The 21,787-nt window shown below is 52.2% G+C and overlaps 8 protein-coding genes across 8 annotated transcripts; 5 read left to right on the forward strand and 3 right to left on the reverse strand.

The window, feature by feature from the left end:
• Positions 1–790: 790 nt before the first annotated feature.
• On the forward strand, positions 791–1,990 carry COL26b_003601 (uncharacterized protein; the record flags this gene model as incomplete). Its single annotated transcript, XM_053176495.1, has 5 exons — positions 791–1,196; positions 1,256–1,320; positions 1,390–1,460; positions 1,514–1,793; positions 1,844–1,990. The coding sequence occupies 5 exons, from the start codon at positions 791–793 to the stop codon at positions 1,988–1,990; spliced, it is 969 nt and encodes a 322-aa protein (XP_053039582.1).
• A 625-nt stretch (positions 1,991–2,615) lies between these two features.
• Positions 2,616–3,867, forward strand: COL26b_003602 (uncharacterized protein; the record flags this gene model as incomplete). The annotated part of the gene is made up of 4 exons (XM_053176496.1): positions 2,616–3,127; positions 3,183–3,200; positions 3,273–3,283; positions 3,332–3,867. The coding sequence occupies 4 exons, from the start codon at positions 2,616–2,618 to the stop codon at positions 3,865–3,867; spliced, it is 1,077 nt and encodes a 358-aa protein (XP_053039583.1).
• Positions 3,868–4,511: 644 nt separating this feature from the next.
• Positions 4,512–5,633, reverse strand: COL26b_003603 (uncharacterized protein; the record flags this gene model as incomplete). The annotated part of the gene is made up of 4 exons (XM_053176497.1): positions 4,512–4,625; positions 4,675–4,933; positions 4,987–5,170; positions 5,240–5,633. 4 exons carry the CDS (start codon positions 5,631–5,633, stop codon positions 4,512–4,514), a joined length of 951 nt encoding a protein of 316 aa, XP_053039584.1.
• Positions 5,634–6,825: 1,192 nt separating this feature from the next.
• Positions 6,826–7,993, forward strand: COL26b_003604 (uncharacterized protein; the record flags this gene model as incomplete). The annotated part of the gene is made up of 4 exons (XM_053176498.1): positions 6,826–7,219; positions 7,271–7,441; positions 7,675–7,787; positions 7,835–7,993. 4 exons carry the CDS (start codon positions 6,826–6,828, stop codon positions 7,991–7,993), a joined length of 837 nt encoding a protein of 278 aa, XP_053039585.1.
• A 570-nt stretch (positions 7,994–8,563) lies between these two features.
• COL26b_003605 (uncharacterized protein) lies at positions 8,564–13,181 on the reverse strand (the record flags this gene model as incomplete). The annotated part of the gene is made up of 6 exons (XM_053176499.1): positions 8,564–9,876; positions 9,926–12,376; positions 12,426–12,678; positions 12,727–12,775; positions 12,832–12,860; positions 12,915–13,181. 6 exons carry the CDS (start codon positions 13,179–13,181, stop codon positions 8,564–8,566), a joined length of 4,362 nt encoding a protein of 1,453 aa, XP_053039586.1.
• Positions 13,182–15,798: 2,617 nt separating this feature from the next.
• Positions 15,799–16,866, reverse strand: PCA2 (putative proteasome subunit alpha type-2; the record flags this gene model as incomplete). Its single annotated transcript, XM_053176500.1, has 5 exons — positions 15,799–15,917; positions 15,970–16,566; positions 16,616–16,666; positions 16,754–16,773; positions 16,823–16,866. The coding sequence occupies 5 exons, from the start codon at positions 16,864–16,866 to the stop codon at positions 15,799–15,801; spliced, it is 831 nt and encodes a 276-aa protein (XP_053039587.1).
• Positions 16,867–17,504: 638 nt separating this feature from the next.
• On the forward strand, positions 17,505–18,491 carry COL26b_003607 (uncharacterized protein; the record flags this gene model as incomplete). The annotated part of the gene is made up of 1 exon (XM_053176501.1): positions 17,505–18,491. The coding sequence occupies one exon, from the start codon at positions 17,505–17,507 to the stop codon at positions 18,489–18,491; it is 987 nt and encodes a 328-aa protein (XP_053039588.1).
• Positions 18,492–19,637: 1,146 nt separating this feature from the next.
• COL26b_003608 (uncharacterized protein) lies at positions 19,638–20,684 on the forward strand (the record flags this gene model as incomplete). The annotated part of the gene is made up of 3 exons (XM_053176502.1): positions 19,638–19,932; positions 19,989–20,413; positions 20,469–20,684. 3 exons carry the CDS (start codon positions 19,638–19,640, stop codon positions 20,682–20,684), a joined length of 936 nt encoding a protein of 311 aa, XP_053039589.1.
• Between the last annotated feature and the right edge of the window lie 1,103 nt (positions 20,685–21,787).

Consider the following 21,787-nt stretch of genomic DNA (forward strand, 5'->3'; position numbering starts at 1 on the left):
CGCCATTGGGTCTCACTTACACCCCCAAGTCTAGCAATCATAGCGACATCGTCAACGGCCTCAATCACTTTCAAATGCTGGCATTTTTATGTCTAAACTCTACTGTTTATCCAATTAACACTTTCCCCCACTTCTGAACCTGATATGTTTCTGTGTTTTCGCAGCTATATTTCCTATGTGCCAACTTCATTAGTATCGGCCGTATCTATATGTGCATAGACAACGACAGCAGAGGCGAACTGGCAACAACGGTAGAACCATATCAGGCTGTCAGGGAGAATGTTCACTATACACAAAGTACCTTAAATCAATAAAGGGTGCCTGCCCAGTAAGGCTTTCCTTCTCCAAATCCACGATTGCAAGCGCGGAAGGTCGGCCGAACGAGGCGGGCAAGTACGACTTCCCCCAAGGGCAGCAGTTGCCTCATTTGAGAAATTTGTGGCCTAAAGCACCTGTCGGATTCTCCTTTCTCTGTCTTTCCGCCGACGACGCATCTTTATCCCCTCCAAACACCCATAACCGACGTCCTACCTTCCTTCTCGCAGTCCACCTCTTTCTTTCGTCTCCATCTCTCATACTTTCCTCCATCATCTCTGCCATCACAACCTTCACTATCTTCCCTTCCCATCATTATTCTATCCGCCAGCTATTTCTGTTCCTCCTTTCCCCTTCCTCTCCTGTCGCCCGGGGATGATGACTTGATGACCACTTTGTGTACGATTTTGTTCATATTCGACCCTTTCGGCTGGGCGGACCATTTCTCCTCGACTACCAGGGACTACTTCGCAAGATGGCAGTCATCGACACCTTGCCTGCCGTTAAGGTATCTGTTCGTCTCAGAACATCCTTCAGAGACGCAGATGAATACCCCGACCCTTACGGGTACCAGTTGCGCGACCGATACTTCGAGGACTTTGAAAGATGCTCCCGCAACTACATCGAGAGCCAAAATGGAGTTGAGTTTGCCGTCCACATCAATATCATGGACGATATGTCACTGGATCCTTGGATCTATGGAGATTGTGGACTCATGTTCTTCCTCTTCATTGACGGTCAATTCATGGGCAAACGTTTCTGCCACAGCGACGACTTCTTTCACCGTAGATGGCACTTCGCCTTTAAGGGAAAGAGACACCCTAACGAAACTCGCTCTGCCTTGGTTCAGAGAGATTTCCAGTTCGAATCCATCACCACGAGTATGTGGTCCTTCAAACCATCGTGTTTAGTGTGAGGGCTTTGCTAACACTGTGAATAGACGATGCGGATGCCTCGACTCAGGAGTTCCGTCGCGCTTGTGATCTCGGAACGATCGAAGTGAAGGTAAGGCTGGGCAGGTTCTCTGGAATTCCTCATCGGACGTTCAAACAAGATGCGCCCATTTCGCGCTAGGAGCCGCGGTATGATACGTTTGATATTCCCGAAGAGGCGTTGAAGGGCCGTCCCATCTCACACGGTACCTCGTAAGTTCATTCTCCAACTCCTTTGTGTTCCCTACTAATTACAGTCTTTCTAGCTTTGCTCCACCCTACGAGGCGCCTTTGCGGCCGCCGCGCCGAGAACAGAGAGCAGCATTCGAGCGGATTCGCAGCGGCCCGTTGTTGGCTACGTACACATTCAAATACCGTGATCTGAACGCTCTCAGGATTGAAGAAATCGTTCCAAAAACACCTAGCCCGGAGGCAACGTCTCCTCAGAAGTCGGTTCGGTTCGAAGAGCCCGACTTGCCTAGATTCGAGGAGCTACATCAAGACGAAATCGAGAGGCTTGCGCGTGATCGCTTGAGGCAGCTCAGGGTAAGCGTTTGGTATTGACTTGGAGGCTTTGGCGCTCACGTTACTTTCAGGATCAGAAGTTGTGCGGATCCTCCAAGAAGCGCAGCTACGATGACTATTGCGACCTTACCCAAGATTACAGCCCGCCTGCTCGTCCCTACAAGATCATCAAGATGGGAACAGGCCAAGAGGCTATAGATCTCACCGATTATTTCTGAAGCTTTGGAAAGCTTTGGACTGCAGGACTTCTGTCATCTTTGGAGGGTGACCTCTATGGATATTGCAAGAAACTCCTCGACCCGTGGTTCCGGACTTGGTTCAGGCAGGTTATCCGAGGCCGGCATGGGGAATTTCGAAGTCGATTTGGCATTTAAGAACGTTTCTTTCGTACGATGATGGAAAGGATTTCCTTCATGAGATGGCTTAAGAGTTTATGCGGACGGAAAACCCGTCCGGCGGTCGATTAATGATCAAGAGTCGTTTTAGCAGTAGTTAGATGAATTCGAAGTACTTTCCAATATTGAATATTGATCCCCTAATATGACGATGAAAAGCTAATTTTTCTGAAGTCCAAAAAGTGCGGTTTGCCACCAGCACTTTCCATAACTATCGTAACTTGATGGGTTTACGAGACGACCCAAGCAGGCACCTGCCTATGCGCTCCTACCACGGTGCCACCTTCCCCTTCCAACCCCCGCTGCACACTTTCCTTTCACACTAAGACTGATTCTTCCCGTCATTGACATCGACAACCTTGCAGACACCACAAACACACCGTCAAGAAATTCTTGTCTCGAGACAGCTTTCGAATCTACAGCAAGACGCGCAGACGTTCAATGCATCATGGTCGGCCTCAGTCTGCACCTCGAAGCTGACGTCTCCATTGAAGTAAACGGCAGAGATGCGATAGAGCTTGAGGACACCTTGGTAAATACCGATCATGACGCACCCTACAGCTGTTACCGGTTAATCGAAGTCGAAGAACGGGGCGAATTCTCCGTCAACATCCGTCTCAGTGATACTTTCCGCCGGCTCGTCGACCATGCTGACCGCGGTATCATGATATTGATTCAAATGGACGGATTGGAGGTTCTGCGCCGACTCGTTAGTCAGAACGGCTTCAGCACTGCCAAGACGTCAGATTCGCTGCCACTCAATTACCAAGGGATCGTGGATTGGAGTGTGGGCGAGACTTCGCGGCTGCGAAAGTTTCAATTCAAAGGCGTTGAAGACGGGGAAGGTCCTGCGACCGGCTTGATCCGTGTGGAGTTCTTCCTAGTGAAGCTTCTTGGCCCTCCGGAGCAAGACGAACTGTCGGATTACCTGCCCATGGAAGAGCTCTTCCGTGGTATCAGGTACCATTCGTCCAAATTTGGTGTTCCCGAAAGCTCCAGCTAATTCACAATGCAGCTTGTCCACTGGCGAGAGGTATTACAAGAGGGATGTTGAAACCTATCAGGTCCAACGGTTGAACTAGGAATGCCCCATTGGACGATTCAGCTTCAGATATGGTAAGTCTTTCAAAGTTGGGTCCAGAATTATGCTAACGATGTACTTAGTTACCATACCAGTTCGGGTGAAAGTCGAGAAGGAAAAGGATCTGATGGACTTCGGTGACACGCAAATGCACCCAGAGCGCATGGCAATGCTTGCTACGAGAAGCGAGCAATCCGAAGATGAGGATTTAATGAAATACTCCTCCTCGCCGGTCCCGAAACCGACTCCGAAACCGCTAGGCCTGCCTCATGACACGAGAATGACCCTCCTCGAAGACGATAGTAACGAGCGGATGCTTGACCAAGCGTATGCTCCTCTCGAACCTCTGTCTAACATACGAAAGAAGGTGGACGTACAGTCGATATATCACGATCTTGAGGACGAGGGTGTCTCGTTTCAGTCTACCGATGTCAGTGACATCGTGACCTCGCGAAAGAGAAGCGCCCACTCGGCGTTTGGGGACAAGTCTCCTCTCCAGCCGAGCAAGATTATGGCTTTAGAATATGAAGAACCTACTGAAGATTCCCGCGCCCAGCAACAGGAGCCACGGTTCTATACTCCGGCTGGTCCATTGACTGGCCTCAATGACGTCGATTAAGAACTTGGGGAGTGAGATGTGTTCCATAAGACAAGAAGTCAGCCTGTCTGGGCTCTCAAGAGCGGTTGTAGGAAGAGGGGTTATTGGGCGGAACAAATTGCTTTGTAGGTTTAATGCGACACGGCGCGGCATTTTTCAAGTTACTTCATTGGGCTGTTATTCCAGTAGAAGATTCATATCCGGCCGCTATCCTTTTCGACGGAGTAATAGAATAGTGCAGCTTAAGGCGCCAAGAGAAGGTATCGAGCTGATGCAATCTTCCCCCTCCCGGCACTTTCAATATTGCCTTTTGAAATGGGTCAATTCGGGCTTGCAACATCTCCCACGGTGCCTCATCTTATATCTGCTATACCCAGCCTTTCGTTGATGGTATTTCTCATGCGTATCAGGCAGACCTTGACTCGATGTGGGAGTTGTTGAGGGCCCAGGAGATGAATTGAAAAAAATACGAGTCTGATACAAGGGGTCTGATCCCAGGAGTTATTTGACAAAGCCAGAACTGCAATGACATTCTGTTCCTTTTCGCACTCTGTTCTTATAAGCCATGATCACCCATAGCAAACAGCAAATGAGACCCAGTTGCACCCCACAATGAGGAAACGCCCCCCGCTATGTAACAATGTTGCGCCTATCGTATATTGGGTTCACTCATCCGTGAGGTCAATCGCACCATCAGAATCCACCTTGTAGACCTTGCTTGGTCGCATGTCGGGGTGTGGGCTACCTTCTCTCTTGACTTTCTCCTCTCGTTTCACGGTCTAGAGCTTCGTCAGTAACAGACTGGTCCTCTTCAAGGTTAAAACTCACATTAAGATCGTCGAGACGCTCCTGGGCCAGCCGCCTGATCTTTTCCTGGGACAGATCATCGATGGTGAGGTTATCATGCAATGGCGAGAGCCGAGGAGGTACGGAAGTCTCCGGCAAATCGTCACGCTGGATGATGCCTTCGTTTTCGAGAATGGCCCCGGACTTGTACCTGAAAACATACCGAGCAATGAGCCGATTTCCGTCTGGATACTTGGTAACAAAACTTTCAGGAGGTTCGACGTCTTTTCCCTCGGTAAAACTGCGCGTTGTGAGTAAGGAGGAGTCAAAAACTGTGCTGAGAAGGGGTCATACGAGGTACCATGTGTCACGGTGCTCTTGATAAGAGCCTTTTTGGCCAGCTCCGATTGGAAATTGACGCTTTGTGCTCGAAACTGAGATGGTCCGAGATAAACCATGCGACACACAACAACTTCTATAACCCCTAGATGCTTGGCGGCTTCCATATCTTCCTTGAGCTTGTCCTTGTGGTTCTCAACTGCGTTACTGATGTGAGCCAAATTCCATGGATGCAAGACGAAAGGAAATAAAACAGGGGAGCAATTACCTCTGGTGATTTTTGAGAACTTGAAGTTCTTCAGGGTTATCTTCCCAGGTCTAACTGAAGGAACAGCCACTCCAGTTATACGTCCGTGGATAGACCCATTTCGCAGATGTTTCTCCATCGCAGCTTTTGAATCCATGCGCTTGCCATCGATGTAGCAGGCCACTGCCAGACCCTTGTTGCCACCATACCAACCCAAACTGTTATCGATACGGTAGTGTACGAAGAATTCCGCATCGTCTTCGCTTTGGATGATCTTTGCGACGGAGTGTTGTGCAGTGCCACCAACTGACGGTGTGATTGGAGGATCTGGATCGTCATATTCGACACAATCGCTATCCGAGCCAGTGATGCGGACAGCGACCCTGATCTGGGGAAGATCCTCGATGACAACCATCGCGAGTGCTGAGTGGCAGGAGGAAGTCGCCTGGAGAATCGCTGGTCGAGACCTACACTGTGAAAAGCCGGAATGAAGGATGACCAAGGCCCAGAACAGACTGACTGCACGGCAGGTTGCAGAAATTGGAAATGAGAAAATGACGCGCGAAATTGATGCAGTAGAAGAGAGGTAACGCGGAAGGTGCCAAGTCAAATTTTCCAAAGGGAAAGAGCGGCCTGGCTCCTGTCATTTGCATTTGCCCTTGCCGAAACCCCTGTCTGACGAGCGACAGCTAGAAACTTCCCACCTGAGCAAGAACATAAAAGCAGATATCAGGTAAATGCTCCTCCTTCCTGTAAAGCTTCAGCACTCTGAGTCAGGCAAGTCACCATTGCAATAAGTTTGGGAACCTGCCCTTTGTGCAAGATGTTGCAACGTTTCGACGAACGAGTGAAAGATTGGTTGCAACCCAGGACTGTAGTTCAGAAGCAAGATTAGTAGAGTGTTTCTGCAGGCATCCCTTACAATGAGTTGTTCCTCGCCGAATTGGAGACCGACTTGCGGGCCAACACATCTCGCCACGTTTGAATGTCTCCTTTCACAAGTTCGTTTTCTGTTCACGAGGTTGCTTAACCCCCCGCAATGCCGAATGTTGGAGACGCTGTATTTTATATAAATATATGTATATATTTATTATATTAAGAAAGATCATATGTCACAAATTCTGCTTTCAAGACTTGCAGTTCCTTGTTGTGTTACTGAGTGCTACATACCTATGCAAGTACCCAGCGCTACTCAAGATGTATTTCGCGAAGACAGTCTGTTTTCCTGACCATAGATGTCCAAAGAAAGATTGCGGGTTCGACTCTCAAAACTAAGAGACTGGCAATAAAGGCTCTCAAGGTTAGCTTTGGCGGACGATGGCGAACCAGCACGTACTAGGACGCTGTCGATGCAATTGGTACAGACCCACTCTCCAAGCAAATGAACCAATCACAGCGCAGGCGCATCCCGACGCCTGCCCGGACTGCCCTTTTCAGCTGCCTCATCTTCCACTTCACACTGTGAACTACCTCAACGTCCTTTCCACACGTGTTCGTGCCATCAACCTCAGCCTCACACATCAAATTGCGTCTACTTGCCCGTCGGAATTCACAGTAGAGCTGGTTTTCTAAGTTTTGGAGCCTTTTCCATTCTTTCATCAGCAACGATGGCGGTCCTCAACGAGCTCCCCGGCATCAAGGTTACCATCGAGGTTAACGACGTCAAGGCCCAAGAGTACAACGACGAGGACGGCCCCGCCGAGGACAAGAACAATAGACGTGCAACCAATCGCTGCTTCAAGTACATTGAGTCCAAAGATGACTCGCCATTCTCAGTTGTATACCACCTCGATAACACCTACGGACAGCTGTCCAGGTACGATGCCCTTGGAATCTACTTGTCCATCGACGGCGCCCAGATGGATAGTTGCCTCTGGGAATCCGCTCGGTACCCCCCCGGTTCACCGGTATGGACGCACCGTGTAGCAGGCACGCGCCATACGTCGGCACACTCCCGTATGGATTCTATGAGGAAATTCAAGTTTTCCAAAATTACGACTAGTACGTTGTCTCGCTGCGCCAATGCGCGCACAAAGCTAATGGTATGCGCAGTTGATGACGCGGGGAAGGATCGCGTGGCAAGAGACATTGAGGACTTCAAGCGCATAGGTCTGATCAAGGTTTACGTCTACGGCTGCTCCGTCAGAGAGAATCGGCCCACTCACAGATCGCATCGGCCGACCCGCGATAAGGACTTTGAGGTTGCCGAGAAGGCGTTGAAAGGTCGGGCTGTGTCGCATGGGACTGCGTGAGTTGTCCGCGAGCTCTATTTCTTTTGGATGATTGATGCTGATGAGTTACAGGTACTCCGACGGCGGACTCATTCCACAGACAAGCACCGTCTCAGTTGATTTCTATCCCCGAGAACCGTTGGCGGCGTTTTCTTTCAAATACCGTAGTCGAGGCTAGTTGTCTGTTGCTGTGGTTGGGATGTCGCAAAACTAACCTTGGAGCAGATGCTCTCCACAAGGAGCTGGTGATCCTCCGGTCTCCCACTCCTGAAGGAATCAACGCCCTGTCCGAAGCGGAGATCCGCCGGTTGGCTGCAGAGCGACTCGAGGACATTAACGTTTGTTTCCTCAAGCAACCCATCGAGCCTGACTAACATACATGAAGCATCATCGTCGGTCACCAACCCTTAAGCGGGAGCCCAGGGCCGTCATCAAACGCGAATTTGCCGAGTATTACGATCTGACCGAAGAGCCAACCAAGCGCGAGTGGAAGAAAGTCAGAATCGACGACAAGCACAAGGCGATCGATCTCACGGATGACTAGAAGCCACCACCGGAGCTCGATGAATTGGGCTCTGACAGCGAGTCCGACGGGTCGAGCTCTGACAGTGACTCTGACGACGAATCGTCTCTTCGGAGCAACACTGTTGCATACTTTTCTCTCCTGACTTTGACACCCGCCTTGACAACGGGGACTTGCGGCGCTGTTTTCTTTTCGTTTTTTCGTTTTGCTTTTTCGAGGGCGACCTCGTTGCATGACTTCTTAGGCGCAAGATTTGACATATCTTCCGTGGGCGCAGGCGCTAGTACTCATTACTTCACGGTTACGATGTCGACGATGGTGTTTTCCTCCTTTCATCAGGAGTTTAGTGGTGGAACCAGATATACCCTCTCCTAGCTTTGTCTTTCACTTTTCAATGTCTACGTATCCTCTACAGGGTAGGAAATGCCCTATCATACCAGACGCCCAATACAAAGAATTACTTTTCATAGTCTAGCCCTTCATTTTCATGCGCGTACTTTTGTATCCATTCTCCCATTTCTCTTCTTGAAACTTGGAATCTTTAAACTTTTCGGATTGTTCGATGAGCTCCTCGTCTGATGGCGCCGACCACTAGTCAGCATCGTCGTTCTCGATGCCCATCGCCGTGTCCCCGTCAGGGTCCTTTTGTGCCGCCATCTTTTGCATCTTTTCGGCCTTGAGAATGCGCACCGCCGCCTCTGCGGCCTTGACCTTGACCTCGTCCTTGGTAACACCCTTATCGACTTCGACGACGCAGCGGGTGCCGACCATGACCTTGCAAGAGAGCTCTCGCTCCCTGTTCTCCAGCTCCTTGTAACTCAGAACGTACTGCACGCTCTCCTTATCGGCGAGATGGCCAAGCTCCTCCTTGGGATGAAGACAATGCACCCCGTCGCGGAGGATGCGGTCCAGACAGCCCAGGATGCCGAACCGCTCGACGACCTGCTCGCAGACCTTCATGTCCCCGGCGTCGACCCACACCGCGCCGAGGAGCGACTCGAAAATGTCCGAGTAGAACTTCCTCAGCTGCAGGCGCGCGAGCAGGGCCCAGGGGTACGTCGCGCCGTGCTCCATGGCGTCGATGATGGGCCCGCGCATCTCGGCGTGCCGTTTCTCAATGTTGATCTGCTCGAGGCCGACGGCCGAGGACTGGTGGCGCATGAACTTCCATAGCGGCAGGGTGAAGCGAGAGCGCTTGAGTTCGGGCACCTTGTCACGGATCTCGCCGATGACGACCTCTTCCTGCTCGACGGACTGCTCGAGGGATAGGAAGCCGAGGAAGTCGCCGTTGACGACTGCCGTTTTGAGGAGATGCATCGACTGGTGCGAGAGGTGCGGCCGGATGGAGAAGAGGCGGTTGACGATGATGTAGTCGAGTACGGCGTCCCCGATGAACTCCAGGCGCTCGAGGCAACCGAGGGGGTTGCCAAAGTTGCTCGACGCGTGCGTCATGGACTGGATCAGGAGAGACTTCTTGTCGAACTCGTAGCCGATCAGCTCTTCCAGCGGCTTCAAGGTTGAGGGCAGCTCGACATTGTCGGGAGCGACGTCGTACAGCAGCTGTCTGCAGTCATCTATTCTTCTCCACTTGATCTGTTGCAGGAATATGGACATGCAGTCCAGTGCCTTGCTTAGGCCACCGTCTTCACCGCCGTCAATCATCGAAGCCCCAATAAGTGCCTCGACAATATCGGCGAGAGTCTTGGTGGAAATCCTTCTAGTAGACGTATCTTCACCGCGCTTGAGCACGTCTTCAACGTAGATCGGGCGCCATTTTTGTCCCGTGAACGGTTTCGTCAGAATGAAACGGTCCAGGCCGTGCTTGATTGCAGCCTTGCAGAGCGTTGAGTTGGCGACGATGCTGTCCTTCTTAAAGGAGAGTAGCCGTTCTGGCCAGTCGGGATCTGCGATATGTCAGCCTTCTGCCGGGGTTTTGCTTGAATGTCCACGTACTCAAAGCGGCCACGTTGATTGTAGCAGAGAATTTCAGGATCGAGTCGCCGAGAAACTCGAGCCTCTCATAGTTGGTAGGCTCAGCAGCACTTCCAGCACTGATGGCTGTGTGAACCAGGGACCAGTCGTCGATGGCGAGCGGTCTCAACAGTGTCGTTGAGAGTTCCTTGGCCACAAGGCATGTTTCGATCCGATGTAGAATGGATGGGATAAGCACTCCGAAATGTGCGTACTTCGCCGGTATAGCATCAACCTTTGCCATCGGAACCGGGTATACACGCGAGTAAGGCTTTGGGTTACTCGGGGCTTGGGAGGGGTCGCTCTGTGGCCGGTGAAGAAAGTCTGATCGTCGAGACCACTTCGTGAGGGTGAGATATGGAACGTCTTGAGGGGCTTTTTCGAACCCGTAGAATGTCTTTGACACCAGGTCGGGCGTCGGCTTATTGTCGATTATGCCTTCGTAAAGGTATGGGCATCCGGTGTCGTCTCGAATGAAGCAGGTGAGGTCGTGTGCAGACATCTCCCCTGGCACAAAATGCTTCGTTCCAATACCATCCAGAGAAAGTTCGGCACTAACTGCGCTAAACCTGATTACCTGCTGAAGCGGACTCGACAACCAGCGATGGCCGTAAGGCAAGGCGAGAAGTACAGCAGTATGGTCTCCGTTCTCAGGCTCCTCGATGGGAAGCTGATCACCAAATTCGACTGACCATGTCGTGTGGTAGTCGAGATAAAGTGGCATCGTCCGCAGCCCGGGGATCCAAGTGGGAAGCACCATTTCGTACTCTGTATGGACATCCCCATTTGCATCTTTCAGCAGAATCTGGGTTGCCCTCAGGGGGTCTCCACGTTTCCACGCGTTGGCCACACTATCCCAAGCATTCAAAAGACCGTTCACCTGGAGAAAAGCAGCCCTCTTGTCGACTCCCGGAACAAAGTCCTCTGGCTTGAAGGGCAGAAGATTGTCGTTGACGAGGCCTGCCCGATAAAGAGCTACGTAGGCCTGAAATGCGGCGTCTTTCATCGCGTTCTTTTCAGACTTCCACGTTGATGTGCTTTCGGCAGATCGTACTTCGGCGGGAAGGTAGCTTGGAAGAACAACCGTATACCTCAGATCAGGAGCATCCGTGTTGTCAAGCTTCTTCAAAATGTAGTCAGGACGCCAGTCGATAAACTCCCCAGGAGACAGGATTCGGCAGAAATGATCAAGATGTGATTTCGCGTTGTCGAGATCCAAAAGCGCGCCCGTTGTCTCAACGTTAAACTGCATATCTGCCAGTTCCTCCGCCTCTTCAATCTGTTGCAAATGCTCGAGCTCCCGCTCTTGTTGTTCATACTGCCGCTTCATCTCGGCCTCCATGGACTCCCATTCTTGAGAGAAAGTCTCAGAGCGGTCGAGTAGCATTAACAGCTTGGAGTCACGCATTCGTGCTCGTCCTCGTCTTTGGATGAAGGATTTGAGGTTCGGTGGTCTGTCAAAACAGATCACCAAGTTGCAGGCCGGAACATCGATGCCTTCCTCGAGGACGCTGGTTGCAATCAACAAATTGATCTTCCCGGATCGGAATTGGTGTAGTGACTGCAGGTCTTCTGTCCGAGAGAGGTCCCAGATATCTCGTTTTCTTGCCTGGTACTGCGATGTGCCCATCATTGCGCCGACCCGGTACTTAGCCCGCAAAGCTTCATGCGATGTAAGCAAATGACCCAGCACGGCTACAGTGGCTCGCTCCTTGGCAAACACAATTCCAGTGATATCCACCTTATCCTGGAGCAACTGCTCAATAAGGATGAAAACCTTTTCCGAAAGAACATCGCGACTGATCTCAGTCGGTGACGGGCGACGGCACTCGATCTGGCCAAGGATCTTGCCAAGGTACTTCTTCTCGTCTTCTTTCCAGGCTTCCAACCATCTACTCTGTGACCGTACCGCTGAGTCGAATCTGGTAATGACTTCCCAGATGTAGTATTCAGCAGCCCATGGCCCCAGTTCTCGACAGATCTGATTCGCTTGGCGACCAAATGAAGTCATTTGGTTGTGTACGTAGGTATCATGTTTTTCAAGAACCGCAAAGAGCTCCCGCTTGCTGCGATCGGTGCCTTCGGCTTGCAGGTGAAGAACGAACGGATCCTCCGAGATGTCGAGGTTTCGGATCGCATTCCTCAGAGTTTGTAAACTCTTGGGGGTTCTGTAGTCGGGCTTGGGGAGGAATTCGACGAAGGATAACTCTGGCTTCTTGACGCAAGCAAGAAGATCATCGCGGTGCATTGTAGGAGTCTTGCAGACGGCGTCCAGCGTTGACTCGAGGACATTGATGCTCTCGACCTTTGATCCGAATGTTGGGCTAGCCGTCAACCCCATAATATGAGGCACTCGTCGCTCGTCGCGCTTATGTGGGTGGTAGAAGTTGGTCATGATTTTGCTCCCCGGAGACTTGCCGACGCAGTTGTGAGCTATGGACATGTTAGCTGTTGAGGTGACGGGTAGATTTGGGTTGCATACCTTCGTCAAACACAATCAGAGACAACCTTTCCATCCTTACAAATGCATGAGACAAGGCGTCTAGCAAGATTTGGTACGTCGACACAACTATGCGCACATTCAATAGTACAGCATCCCATACTGCCTGATCCGACCATGAGTCGACATTGTCGTCGCCGCTCAAGAACTTGATCTGGACAGCGGGAATCTGAGACTTGAGCACTGCCAATTGCTGTGCACATAGTGACACGGTTGGAGCGAGAAACCAGACAATCTGCATTGATTAGCTTAGTTGATACAGACTAGTCTGGGAGTTTCGAACTTGTTCGGTTGCTGTTCTCTCCAATTCTGCTTTTATTCGCAACACAGCACTGAAATCTGGTCAGCAACATGTTACCAGGTGTTTTGGAGTTGGATCCGGACTTACACTTGAGTCTTGCCACTCCCAGTATCCATCTGAGAAAGCCTTAGAATCTATTAAGTAATAATTGACTATTTGGAGAGACTTACAGCTACAATAATGTTTTGCCTCATGCTTTCGGCAAACATTTCGAGTTGGTAAGCCCTCGAATTCATGATGACCTGAGTGCCTGAGGCGGTCTCATCTGGAGACAATGCAGCCTCATTGTCCAGGAACAACTCCTCGGAGGAGGAGGCGGAGGCGGAAGCAGAGATGGCATCTTGGTTAAGAGGCCCCGGGGCCGGGACATCAGAGTGCAGGTCATCCTCTGATGGATCGGTGCCGTCGCCGGAAGATGATTGGGAATAGTCAGCCATTACCACGGTGCAACGGTGGTACGAACTGGTGTGACTTGACCAGGGACCCGGAAAGTCCTCAGTCCTGTGGCTAGAGTCGAGTCCTGGGATGCGAGGTACTTCCCGGGCGACGACTCGAGCCAAGCTCCACGGCAGCGTGGCTAGCGTACGGTACCCAGGTACGATGACGAGACAAACCCCGGCAGCGGGGTGGACGGCGTGAGTCAATGGGGGAGAATCGGGTGTAAGGTTAAAATGACGCGGCTCAAAAAGGGCAACCTAGCCATGTAGAGGAATCCTAAGCAGTTGGGTGGTGCGGGGCCCGAATGGGTTCGCGGGACGCAGTGAAATGCAGTGCAGTGCGGTGAGGTGCAGGGTTGCGATGGGTGGTGGTGTGTTGACGATGCCCTTCCTGTTCTTGCATGTGCGACGGGAAGTAGGTAGCAAGGCAGATGTCAATCATTCAAGCCGGGCGTAACTGAGATACAATTGGCGACGACTGCCTGACGACAAATGCTGACTTGGTCGTGGAAAATGCAAAAAAATTGTGGATGGTGCCGCGAGTCTGGTTGCAACAGCGCAAGCGCTTGCGTGTAGGCAGAAGGACCAGGGTCGGAGAGGATGGGTGGGCAGCAACCCAAGGCGATGGTGCCTGGTACAGAGTCAGAGTCTCAAGGTCAGATATTCCCGACCTTTTGGCGCCATGCGTCGACGGAGTGGCCGCGACTGTGATTCAGTAGTGGAAGTGGAATAAACAGCAAGACCTTGGAATTGCACTCGCAATCCACTCGCGCTGCGCGTATTTGTGTCCTCCGAGTCCTGCAGGAGGCCCACCATTCTGCTGCTGTTGTTGAGGACGTGGTCGTTTTCGCAACCACTTACGCACGGCAGTAGGTTGAGAGACGGTGTCATACTGGACATAACCGCGCGGGAAGCTTTGCTTGGGCTCCTTCGCCAGGGAGAAAATAACGAAGGTGAATCATGATGCAGATAATGGAGCAGCTGGGAAATGAGGCGGGCTCGCAAGACTCAAAAATCACCACTTGTGACTCCTGGCGCACGATATGCTGCTGGCACGTTGTTAAGGATTGTAAGCAGGAACAGGCGAAATTCCCCGCGACATGGGGATTAGTCTTCTCGTAGAGCCAGGCTTGGGTGCCGACCCGGATCCATCGATGATGTGGTTCGGAAGAAAGAAACTACGAATCTGACAACAAACCCCAGCAAGCTTACCCCGTGGTCTTGGGGAACTCGTGTTGCACGAAAAAAAACACAAGGTACCTGTCAAGCTTCAACTCAGTACCTAGTATTCTGTCCAGGCTCCAAGAACACCGCCGAGACGCACCATCGGCAGCACCACTCTGGCGGTTCACGTTCGGACGGTAATGCCGCTGACTGGGTTCTAGTCCACAATCACCCGCCTCCACCCCGGCTTTGGGCCATGTCCAGTCGGGTCCGCTGCCGAACAAAAATACGGCCTTAAACGTCCGGAACCCCGAGAACTGCCTGGCCGACTTCCCAATATGTCCCGGCACTTGGCTTGCGTCTTGCTGACTCTTGAGGCCAACACATTTTTGAGTTCGCCGACACAAGGCAACAACGATGGCGACACCAGAGATAACGCAGCCAAGGTTGTGCTGCAGCACATGCGTTCGTTCTTGGTTTCTTCTTCAAGACACCGTTGCCTTCAGGCTTCCATCCAGCCACCTGTTGTCATGAAGCCGTCTCGGAGCCGATGCAATTAGGAACCAAGACGCGGGATGCTCTCCTGGATTTGTACATTAGCAGCGCGGCGAAGTACAGCAATAACTGGTAGAGCGCCTTCAAAAGAACCTGCAAATGCAGGGCCGTTGGTATGATTCTTTTCTCAAGGTACCCGTCGCATGCAGTTTTGCGCTTCAAGGCAGGCCTCATAAACAAATAAGAGTCCGACATGGAGGGTGGATTGGGTGAAGTTGAGCTTACTGGCCTGTGTCACCCTCCTGCAAGTTGCAACCACAATGCACGACGACCATGCTTGCAGGGGTGGTTGACTGGACCCTGATCGGTCTAGACATTCATAGACGGCCGTCAACTTGTGTCATCTGCCTGCCGTTAGGCAGGTTACGAATGACCATCTTCTCCAAGTGCCGTCATTTCCTACATTGGGCCATCAGGTGAACAATTCGTCCTCTGCATCGATGCGGCACAGCTACCGGTGGTTTCAGATGCTATCAGCCGGGCAATAGTCCTGCAGGAAAGAAAGGCGGTCGACTCGGCAATCGGCAGTCAGCGTAAGCTGGTGCCTGAGGGGGTGCGTCTGCCTCAACCCAAGCTCCTCCTTTTGTGGTTTCCGATTCCTTCCTAACTACTCTATATCAATATTCCATTCGTATGCCCTCCTTAAAGCTATTTGACAGCCGGATCGCCTGGACGAGACTAGAACGTTCTTCATAAATCATTGTATGTCTGGAATCCGTCCTGCGGGCGTTTGAATTGGGATTGTTGGAACGAGGGCACTCACAAGCATTTTAGTCTCGTAAGGTGTGGTCATCGCGTAGGTCATCCATTGATTCTAGAGCCCGGAGGTCCTCTTTGCTCCCGTGTCTCTATGCTGTTCTATGATACAAGGGTAAGACCCATAAAGTCAAGACGTGCATTACAAGTTCGTGAGATAATCCTCAATCTCCTGAGGACTGAGCTTCCTGAATCGGGGGCCCTTGGCACCCTCAACGCCGTCAATGCCGAGCAGATGGTCCGCCGGGGGTCCAACGATACCTGTAAAAGGGTCAGATACTTCATCACTCGCCGCAAGCGCTTTTCAACTTACCAATCTCGATGGTCTCTCCGTTCATCTCTCCCTCAATGGTCTCCTTGAGCGTAAGCAGCGCAATGTGCACGGCGTCCTCAAGCTCCAAGCCCTCCGTGTATCTCTTTTCCAAGAATGTCTTGGCTGAAGTGGCGCTCTTGCCAATAGCCGTCGCCTTCCAGGGGAAGTAGCTGCCAGAAGGATCAACCTGGTACAGCATGGGTCCTCCCTTCAGAGTACCACCAGTCTTGCCGGTGGCCTTCTTCTCCTCGCCCTCCTGGGCCTCGGCCTCGTCCTCGGGCAGGATTCCCTCATCCCAGCCAGCGATGAGCAAGCTGACACCGTAGGGACGGACACCACCAGATTGAGTTGCCTCCTGCATCACACGAGCGACGTCCTGCACCAATATCCGCGTGGGGGGGTACTCATTGTAGATGCGCTTGTAGCCGGTGTGCGAAACCTTGCGGGCCTTGTCCACCAATATTCTGTAGTCGGGGCCCATGCCGGAGTAGACCATGCCGATGTTCGGGGTGACGAGGCTAATCTTGGACAGCGAGCTGGGGTCGGCGAGCGGGGATGAAGACTTCTTCTCGGTCGCGAGGACGATGCCGTTGGTGGCTTCGTGGGGTTAGCATGGGCTTAGGGAAGGAGGGGCAGGTAAGCTTGCCTTTGATACCAAGGGCGGTAACACCCTGGTTGACGGCGTTCAAAGCATACTCTAATTTTCAATCAGCTCCGTCTCGAGCATACTTGATCAAATTGACGCTAGAACTGCAATCAATGGAGGGGTAGGATCTCAGCGTACCGATCTGAACCAGCTTGCCGCTGCACCAAGTTAGCATGTAGACGTCACACAGTGGATCGAGCAGCTCACCTGGGCGAGAACGTCGTCAGGGAGAAGGAGTAGCGGTCGGCCATGGCTTGACTGTTGAATTGTACAGTCGATGTGTGTTTTCGAGGGTGGTGTTGACGGGGAGGATGGAAGGTGAATTGGCTGCGGTCAAACGAGGTGAGGCTGTCGGAGCTATGAAGCTCTCCCTCCTAGGCAACTCGCGCCGCGTCAAGCTGCCAACCGTCCGCTCGCCGCCTGGGGAAGTGGAGGCACGTGACTTGGCCGGTCGGGGTGTTGATCCGGGCAAGAACGGCTCCAATCCAGCTGACATAATCAAAAAGGCACGGAAGCTATGACCAGCCGAAGCCAGCTCAGAATAAAGTGGTGCTGGAATATTCTTTTCTCTACGCCTGCTACACACTCAGTTGACGGCCTTTCTCGTCCAGGAAAACCCAAGAGCTTGGCGCCATCTTCGAAAGGACAGATGGCCTGGTGTATCGCTTTCTTCCTTCCTGCCATGTAGGTGCTGTCTTTTGGGGTTCACTCGAGCCAAGGAAAACACCAATCCCACGACTGCAAGCACCAACGCTCTGAGCATTTCCCTGCATCGTTTCATTTCTACCTGTTTGTTGCCCGCTGCAATCTCACAACCCAGACATCATCCCGCGCATTGCCGGCGCAAAGTTATTCAATCCTAGTCACATCTTTCGTCGTTGTCGCCGCGATGGAGTCGGCCACGCCTCAGTGGAGTTGGCCGTCTGACCTCCCCAGAGAGCGAGGCCATGCGAAAGCCGACAAAGCCGACGCAGCCGAAGCGTCGCAATCTAGCAACTTTGAGGGCCAGAACGAGAAGAAGACCACGGAGGAACAGCCACAGCCCGAGCCTCAGCCCAAGCAAAGATACTATGGCCCGCGAGTATGTCGCATCTGCTTCGACGTTGTTCATCCTACCGTTGAAGAACCTGGGGTTATGAGCGGATTCATGAACGCACCACCGCGGCCGACCTACAAGTCTGACGACCCTGAGTGTGGACGACTCATCTCACCATGCAAGTGCAAGGGGTCTCAACGTTACGTTCACGAGGGTTGCTTGCAGGCTTGGAGATACGCTGATTCGACTGCCAATCGGAACTTCTTCTCATGCCCGACCTGTGGCTATCAGTACAAACTTGAGCGGCTTTCGTGGGCAAACCGTCTATCGAGCGCCTATGCGCAGATTCTACTGACCATACTCATTTTCGTCTTCTCGGTCTTCCTCCTCGGGTTCATAGCCGACCCCATTTTGAACCTGTGGAGTGATCCGATGGGCACAATCGCTGACACGGTCGCGAATGTGTTGGACGACATTGAAGCGCTTCACGAGCCGGAATCGGAAGAGCCTGGAACATGGCTCGAACACTTCCTCAAGGGGTTCTTCTCCCTCGGTCTCCTCGGCTTCTTAAAATCTCTCCTTGCTATGACGCCGTGGCAGTGGTGGAATATTCGATCTAGCGGTCTTCTTGGCTCGACCGGACGCCGTGGGGGAACAGGACGCGCGCGAGTTGAGAACATCAACATCGGGCTCGTCATTATTGGTGCCGTCACCTTTATGTGGGGTGTGTGGAAAGCCGTGAGGGCATTCAGTGCTTCCGCGCTTCAAAAGGCGAGCGACCGGGTTTTTGACGTGGGTGGTGACGATGACGATGACGACGAAGAAACGAAGAAGGACTAACGTAGGACGGATGCTTATGGACAATACAACGGCTGTTATTTTTTGAACAGATTCCGCTTGATACGTCTGCATGTTCTCATGAGTACACTCACCCGCACACTCTTAAGTTGCCTCGAAGATTCTCTTCCATATCGTGTCAACTAGTCTGTGTGCGGAGATCAAGTCCCCGATATGTTCTTGTTTCTGGCCGTTTTGGCCAGATTCACTTTGGACATTCGGACGACATCAGGTTGTTTTCAAGTAGTTGGCGTTTTGTCGACTCGAATCCAGCTGATGGCTACCCTCGACCTCGTCGTCGATTCATTTGAATTGGCCTTGTCGATTCCTTTGGGTTGCCAAACGCGCAAACTGATACACGATTCGCATTGTCGCTGCAGGCATTGACAACTATTTTACTTGACCAAAAGAGATGATTTTCAAGCATATCTGTCCCGTCTATGAAATACAGTGAAAGGACACTGAATCATCATGTGTTTCCCGTTCAAATTATGAAAATCATTGCTACAACACGACTTGGGATGACAGCCAGGCATCTCAGTAAGCTTGAACCGCGTCATCTCACCCCGCAAATGCAGGCCGACCCCCTTGGGACCGTGGGGGCCGCCGCTGCGACCCTGAGCAAGCAGGGCACGGGCCTCAGGGGATCACTGTACGGATCATATTCTCCCCGAGCGAGCCAATCAGTGCCTGTCCCTGTCAATGAGCTAGATCTCATGCTCACTGAGTGGACCTGAATTAAACGAAACGATGCCATCGAGTTCGTGTTCAGCAGCCATTACTCTTTGGTCGCTCGCCGTTACCCCTTGCACGAACCACCGCTTTTCGATATCTGTGCTCTCCAAGGTGTCGCCCCGACTGCCCAAGTCCTTGACGTTATGCGACACTTTGAATGACGCCCTACGATCGCCCTACGACCCTCGACACTCGTTGACTTCTCCCTCCTTTCCTTCGTCGCCAAGACTCTAGTCGCAACGGGCGCCAGTCAGCCTACAGTCTCGTGTTCGAAACCCGCGAAATTTGCATCCCGACGACCTTTGTTCTCACCAACCAAGCCGACGACGTTTTGCGCAGGTCTTGCAGACAGCGCATCCGCTCGATTGCGAACCTCTGCGACCCATCCTTCCCATAATCGACTAATCCGACACAATGCACTTCGCATACCCTCCACGAAAGAGTTCCAATCCGCCACCCTTCAGGGCGAGATCGTCGAGGATACCACCGATTCTTCGAAGGAGCAGGACAAAGGTCATCGCCGTCGGTGCACTCGCATTCCTTGGCTTCATCTACCTTCTCTCCGGAGCCTTCAAGACCAGTAGTGCGCCCCGCGCACCATCGGGCAACCCCCCTGTGGTGATTGTCACGAATCTGGACGAGACGACGTACGGAAAGAACTACCTGGCGAGTATTCGTGATAACAGAAAACAGTATGCGGACTTGCATGGTATGTTTGAAAACATAATACCTGAGGTAGTACACCCACTGATGGTCCCCGCGCAGGCTACGAAGTGATGTTCACGAAGGTTGGCGACTACGATCTCAAAGGTTCCCCGGCGTCATGGAACAAAGTTGTGTCTCTGAGGCACGCGATCACGAAGTATCCCGAGGCGAGCTGGTTCTGGTATCTTGACCAGGATTCGTACATCATGAATACCCAATCTCTAGAGAGTCTTTTTCTAAAGGCGGACAAGATTGAGAGCTTGATGATCAAGGACCACCCGGTCGTACCCCCCGACAGCATCATCAAGACGTTCCCTCACTTGAAGGGCAACGACATCGACTTCGTCCTCACGCAAGACAGAGAGGGTCTATCTGCGGGGAGCTTCTTCGTCCGGAACGGAGAGTGGGCGAAGTTTTTCATTGACACGTGGTTTGACCCTCTATACCGGTCTTACAACTTTCAGAAGGCTGAGGGACACGCTTTGGTAAGTTGCGTATACCTGCGTCCCCAGTGGTCATCGTATTGACAAGCAGTTACAGGAACACATTGTTCAATGGCACCCGACTATTCTTTCTCGACTAGCGATTGTACCTCAGAAGACGTTCAATTCATACAACAGATACGACAAGGGCGAGATGTTCGTGGACGGCGATCTTGTCGTGCGCGCCGCCGGCTGCACTAAGTCTGGAGACCGAGCTTGCGACAAGGAACTTGAGACATACAACACAAAGTGGCATGCTGCGTTTAAAGCATAAACCGAAAGAAAAGACGGGAAAAGGGGTCTAGGCATGGAAGAACTCCAGGCGTTTTCGTTCCGGGAAGCATGAACTCGACATTTTTGAAGTGTACAAGACGGAAGAGGGCGTTTACTATGGGCTGCGGAGCTTTTATTTTTCACGAGGCATATTTATTGGGGATTACTTGACTGAGAGGCTTGGGGGCTTCGGAGGCTCGCCCGGTTGCATGAGCCAGTTCATGTTGCGATGTCATGTTTTCCATTTTGGTTTCTCTGTTTCAGATGATGACTCGCTGATGACCGGAGGCTCGAGTCTTGCTGTGTGTTATATATCATGTTGATAGATGTTGTTGGCAAGCCTGCCGAGGCGCGGATGCTAATATGGACTGTATCCCCACGTTGAAGCGGCTGGGCATCCTTCAAGAGCGGTGATCTTGGGCGGATCTGGACGAAAGTCCCCACCGAGGCTTGCTCGAACAGCCTTGCGAACAGTGACATGCCTCGACAGTACGAGTTGGACAGGGAAGGTTGAGTGGGATCGAGCCAATCAGAGAAAGGCCATTAAAAGGTTGAGGTCTTGATCTAGCTGCAAGGTTGGCATACGCTAAGATCGAGAGGACCCGGGCTGCGCGCATGGGATCCGCTTGGATCTCTCAGACGTGGATGGCGATGTGACGTGGTCAGGGCAAAGGACGGGCTTTTTTTTTTTTTTTTTTGAGTCGAGCCTCTCCACCATCGAGTCCTCGGATGCACTCGCTTAATCAATAGGTCAAAAATCTGAAGGGGGGTTGTCACTCTTGCATGATCGGCACTTCTCATGCACTTACAATGAGTTCGAGGCGGACGCCTACATGCCGTTGTGTCAAACGCCACCGTTGATAAGCGGCAGTCGCATTCGGGACTGTGAACCCCGGTTGACGGGCGTCCGCGGACCCGGTGCCCCGCCGCGATGGGGCCCGTCCCTCCGGCCTGCCCGCGCGCACCGGTTCGTGGTGTCTTTGACGGATAACGGTTGTTGTATCACTTTCCCCAGAGACATCCCAACGCGTTGAGAAATAGAGAGAGCGCATCTTTCGGCAACGAGGGGTAGTGAGGGGTAGAGTTGCAGGCGATCTCGACAAA

Source organism: Colletotrichum chrysophilum (assembly GCF_026319265.1).
Source record: "Colletotrichum chrysophilum strain AFK26 chromosome Unknown scaffold_20, whole genome shotgun sequence".
Lineage (NCBI taxonomy): Eukaryota > Fungi > Ascomycota > Sordariomycetes > Glomerellales > Glomerellaceae > Colletotrichum > Colletotrichum chrysophilum.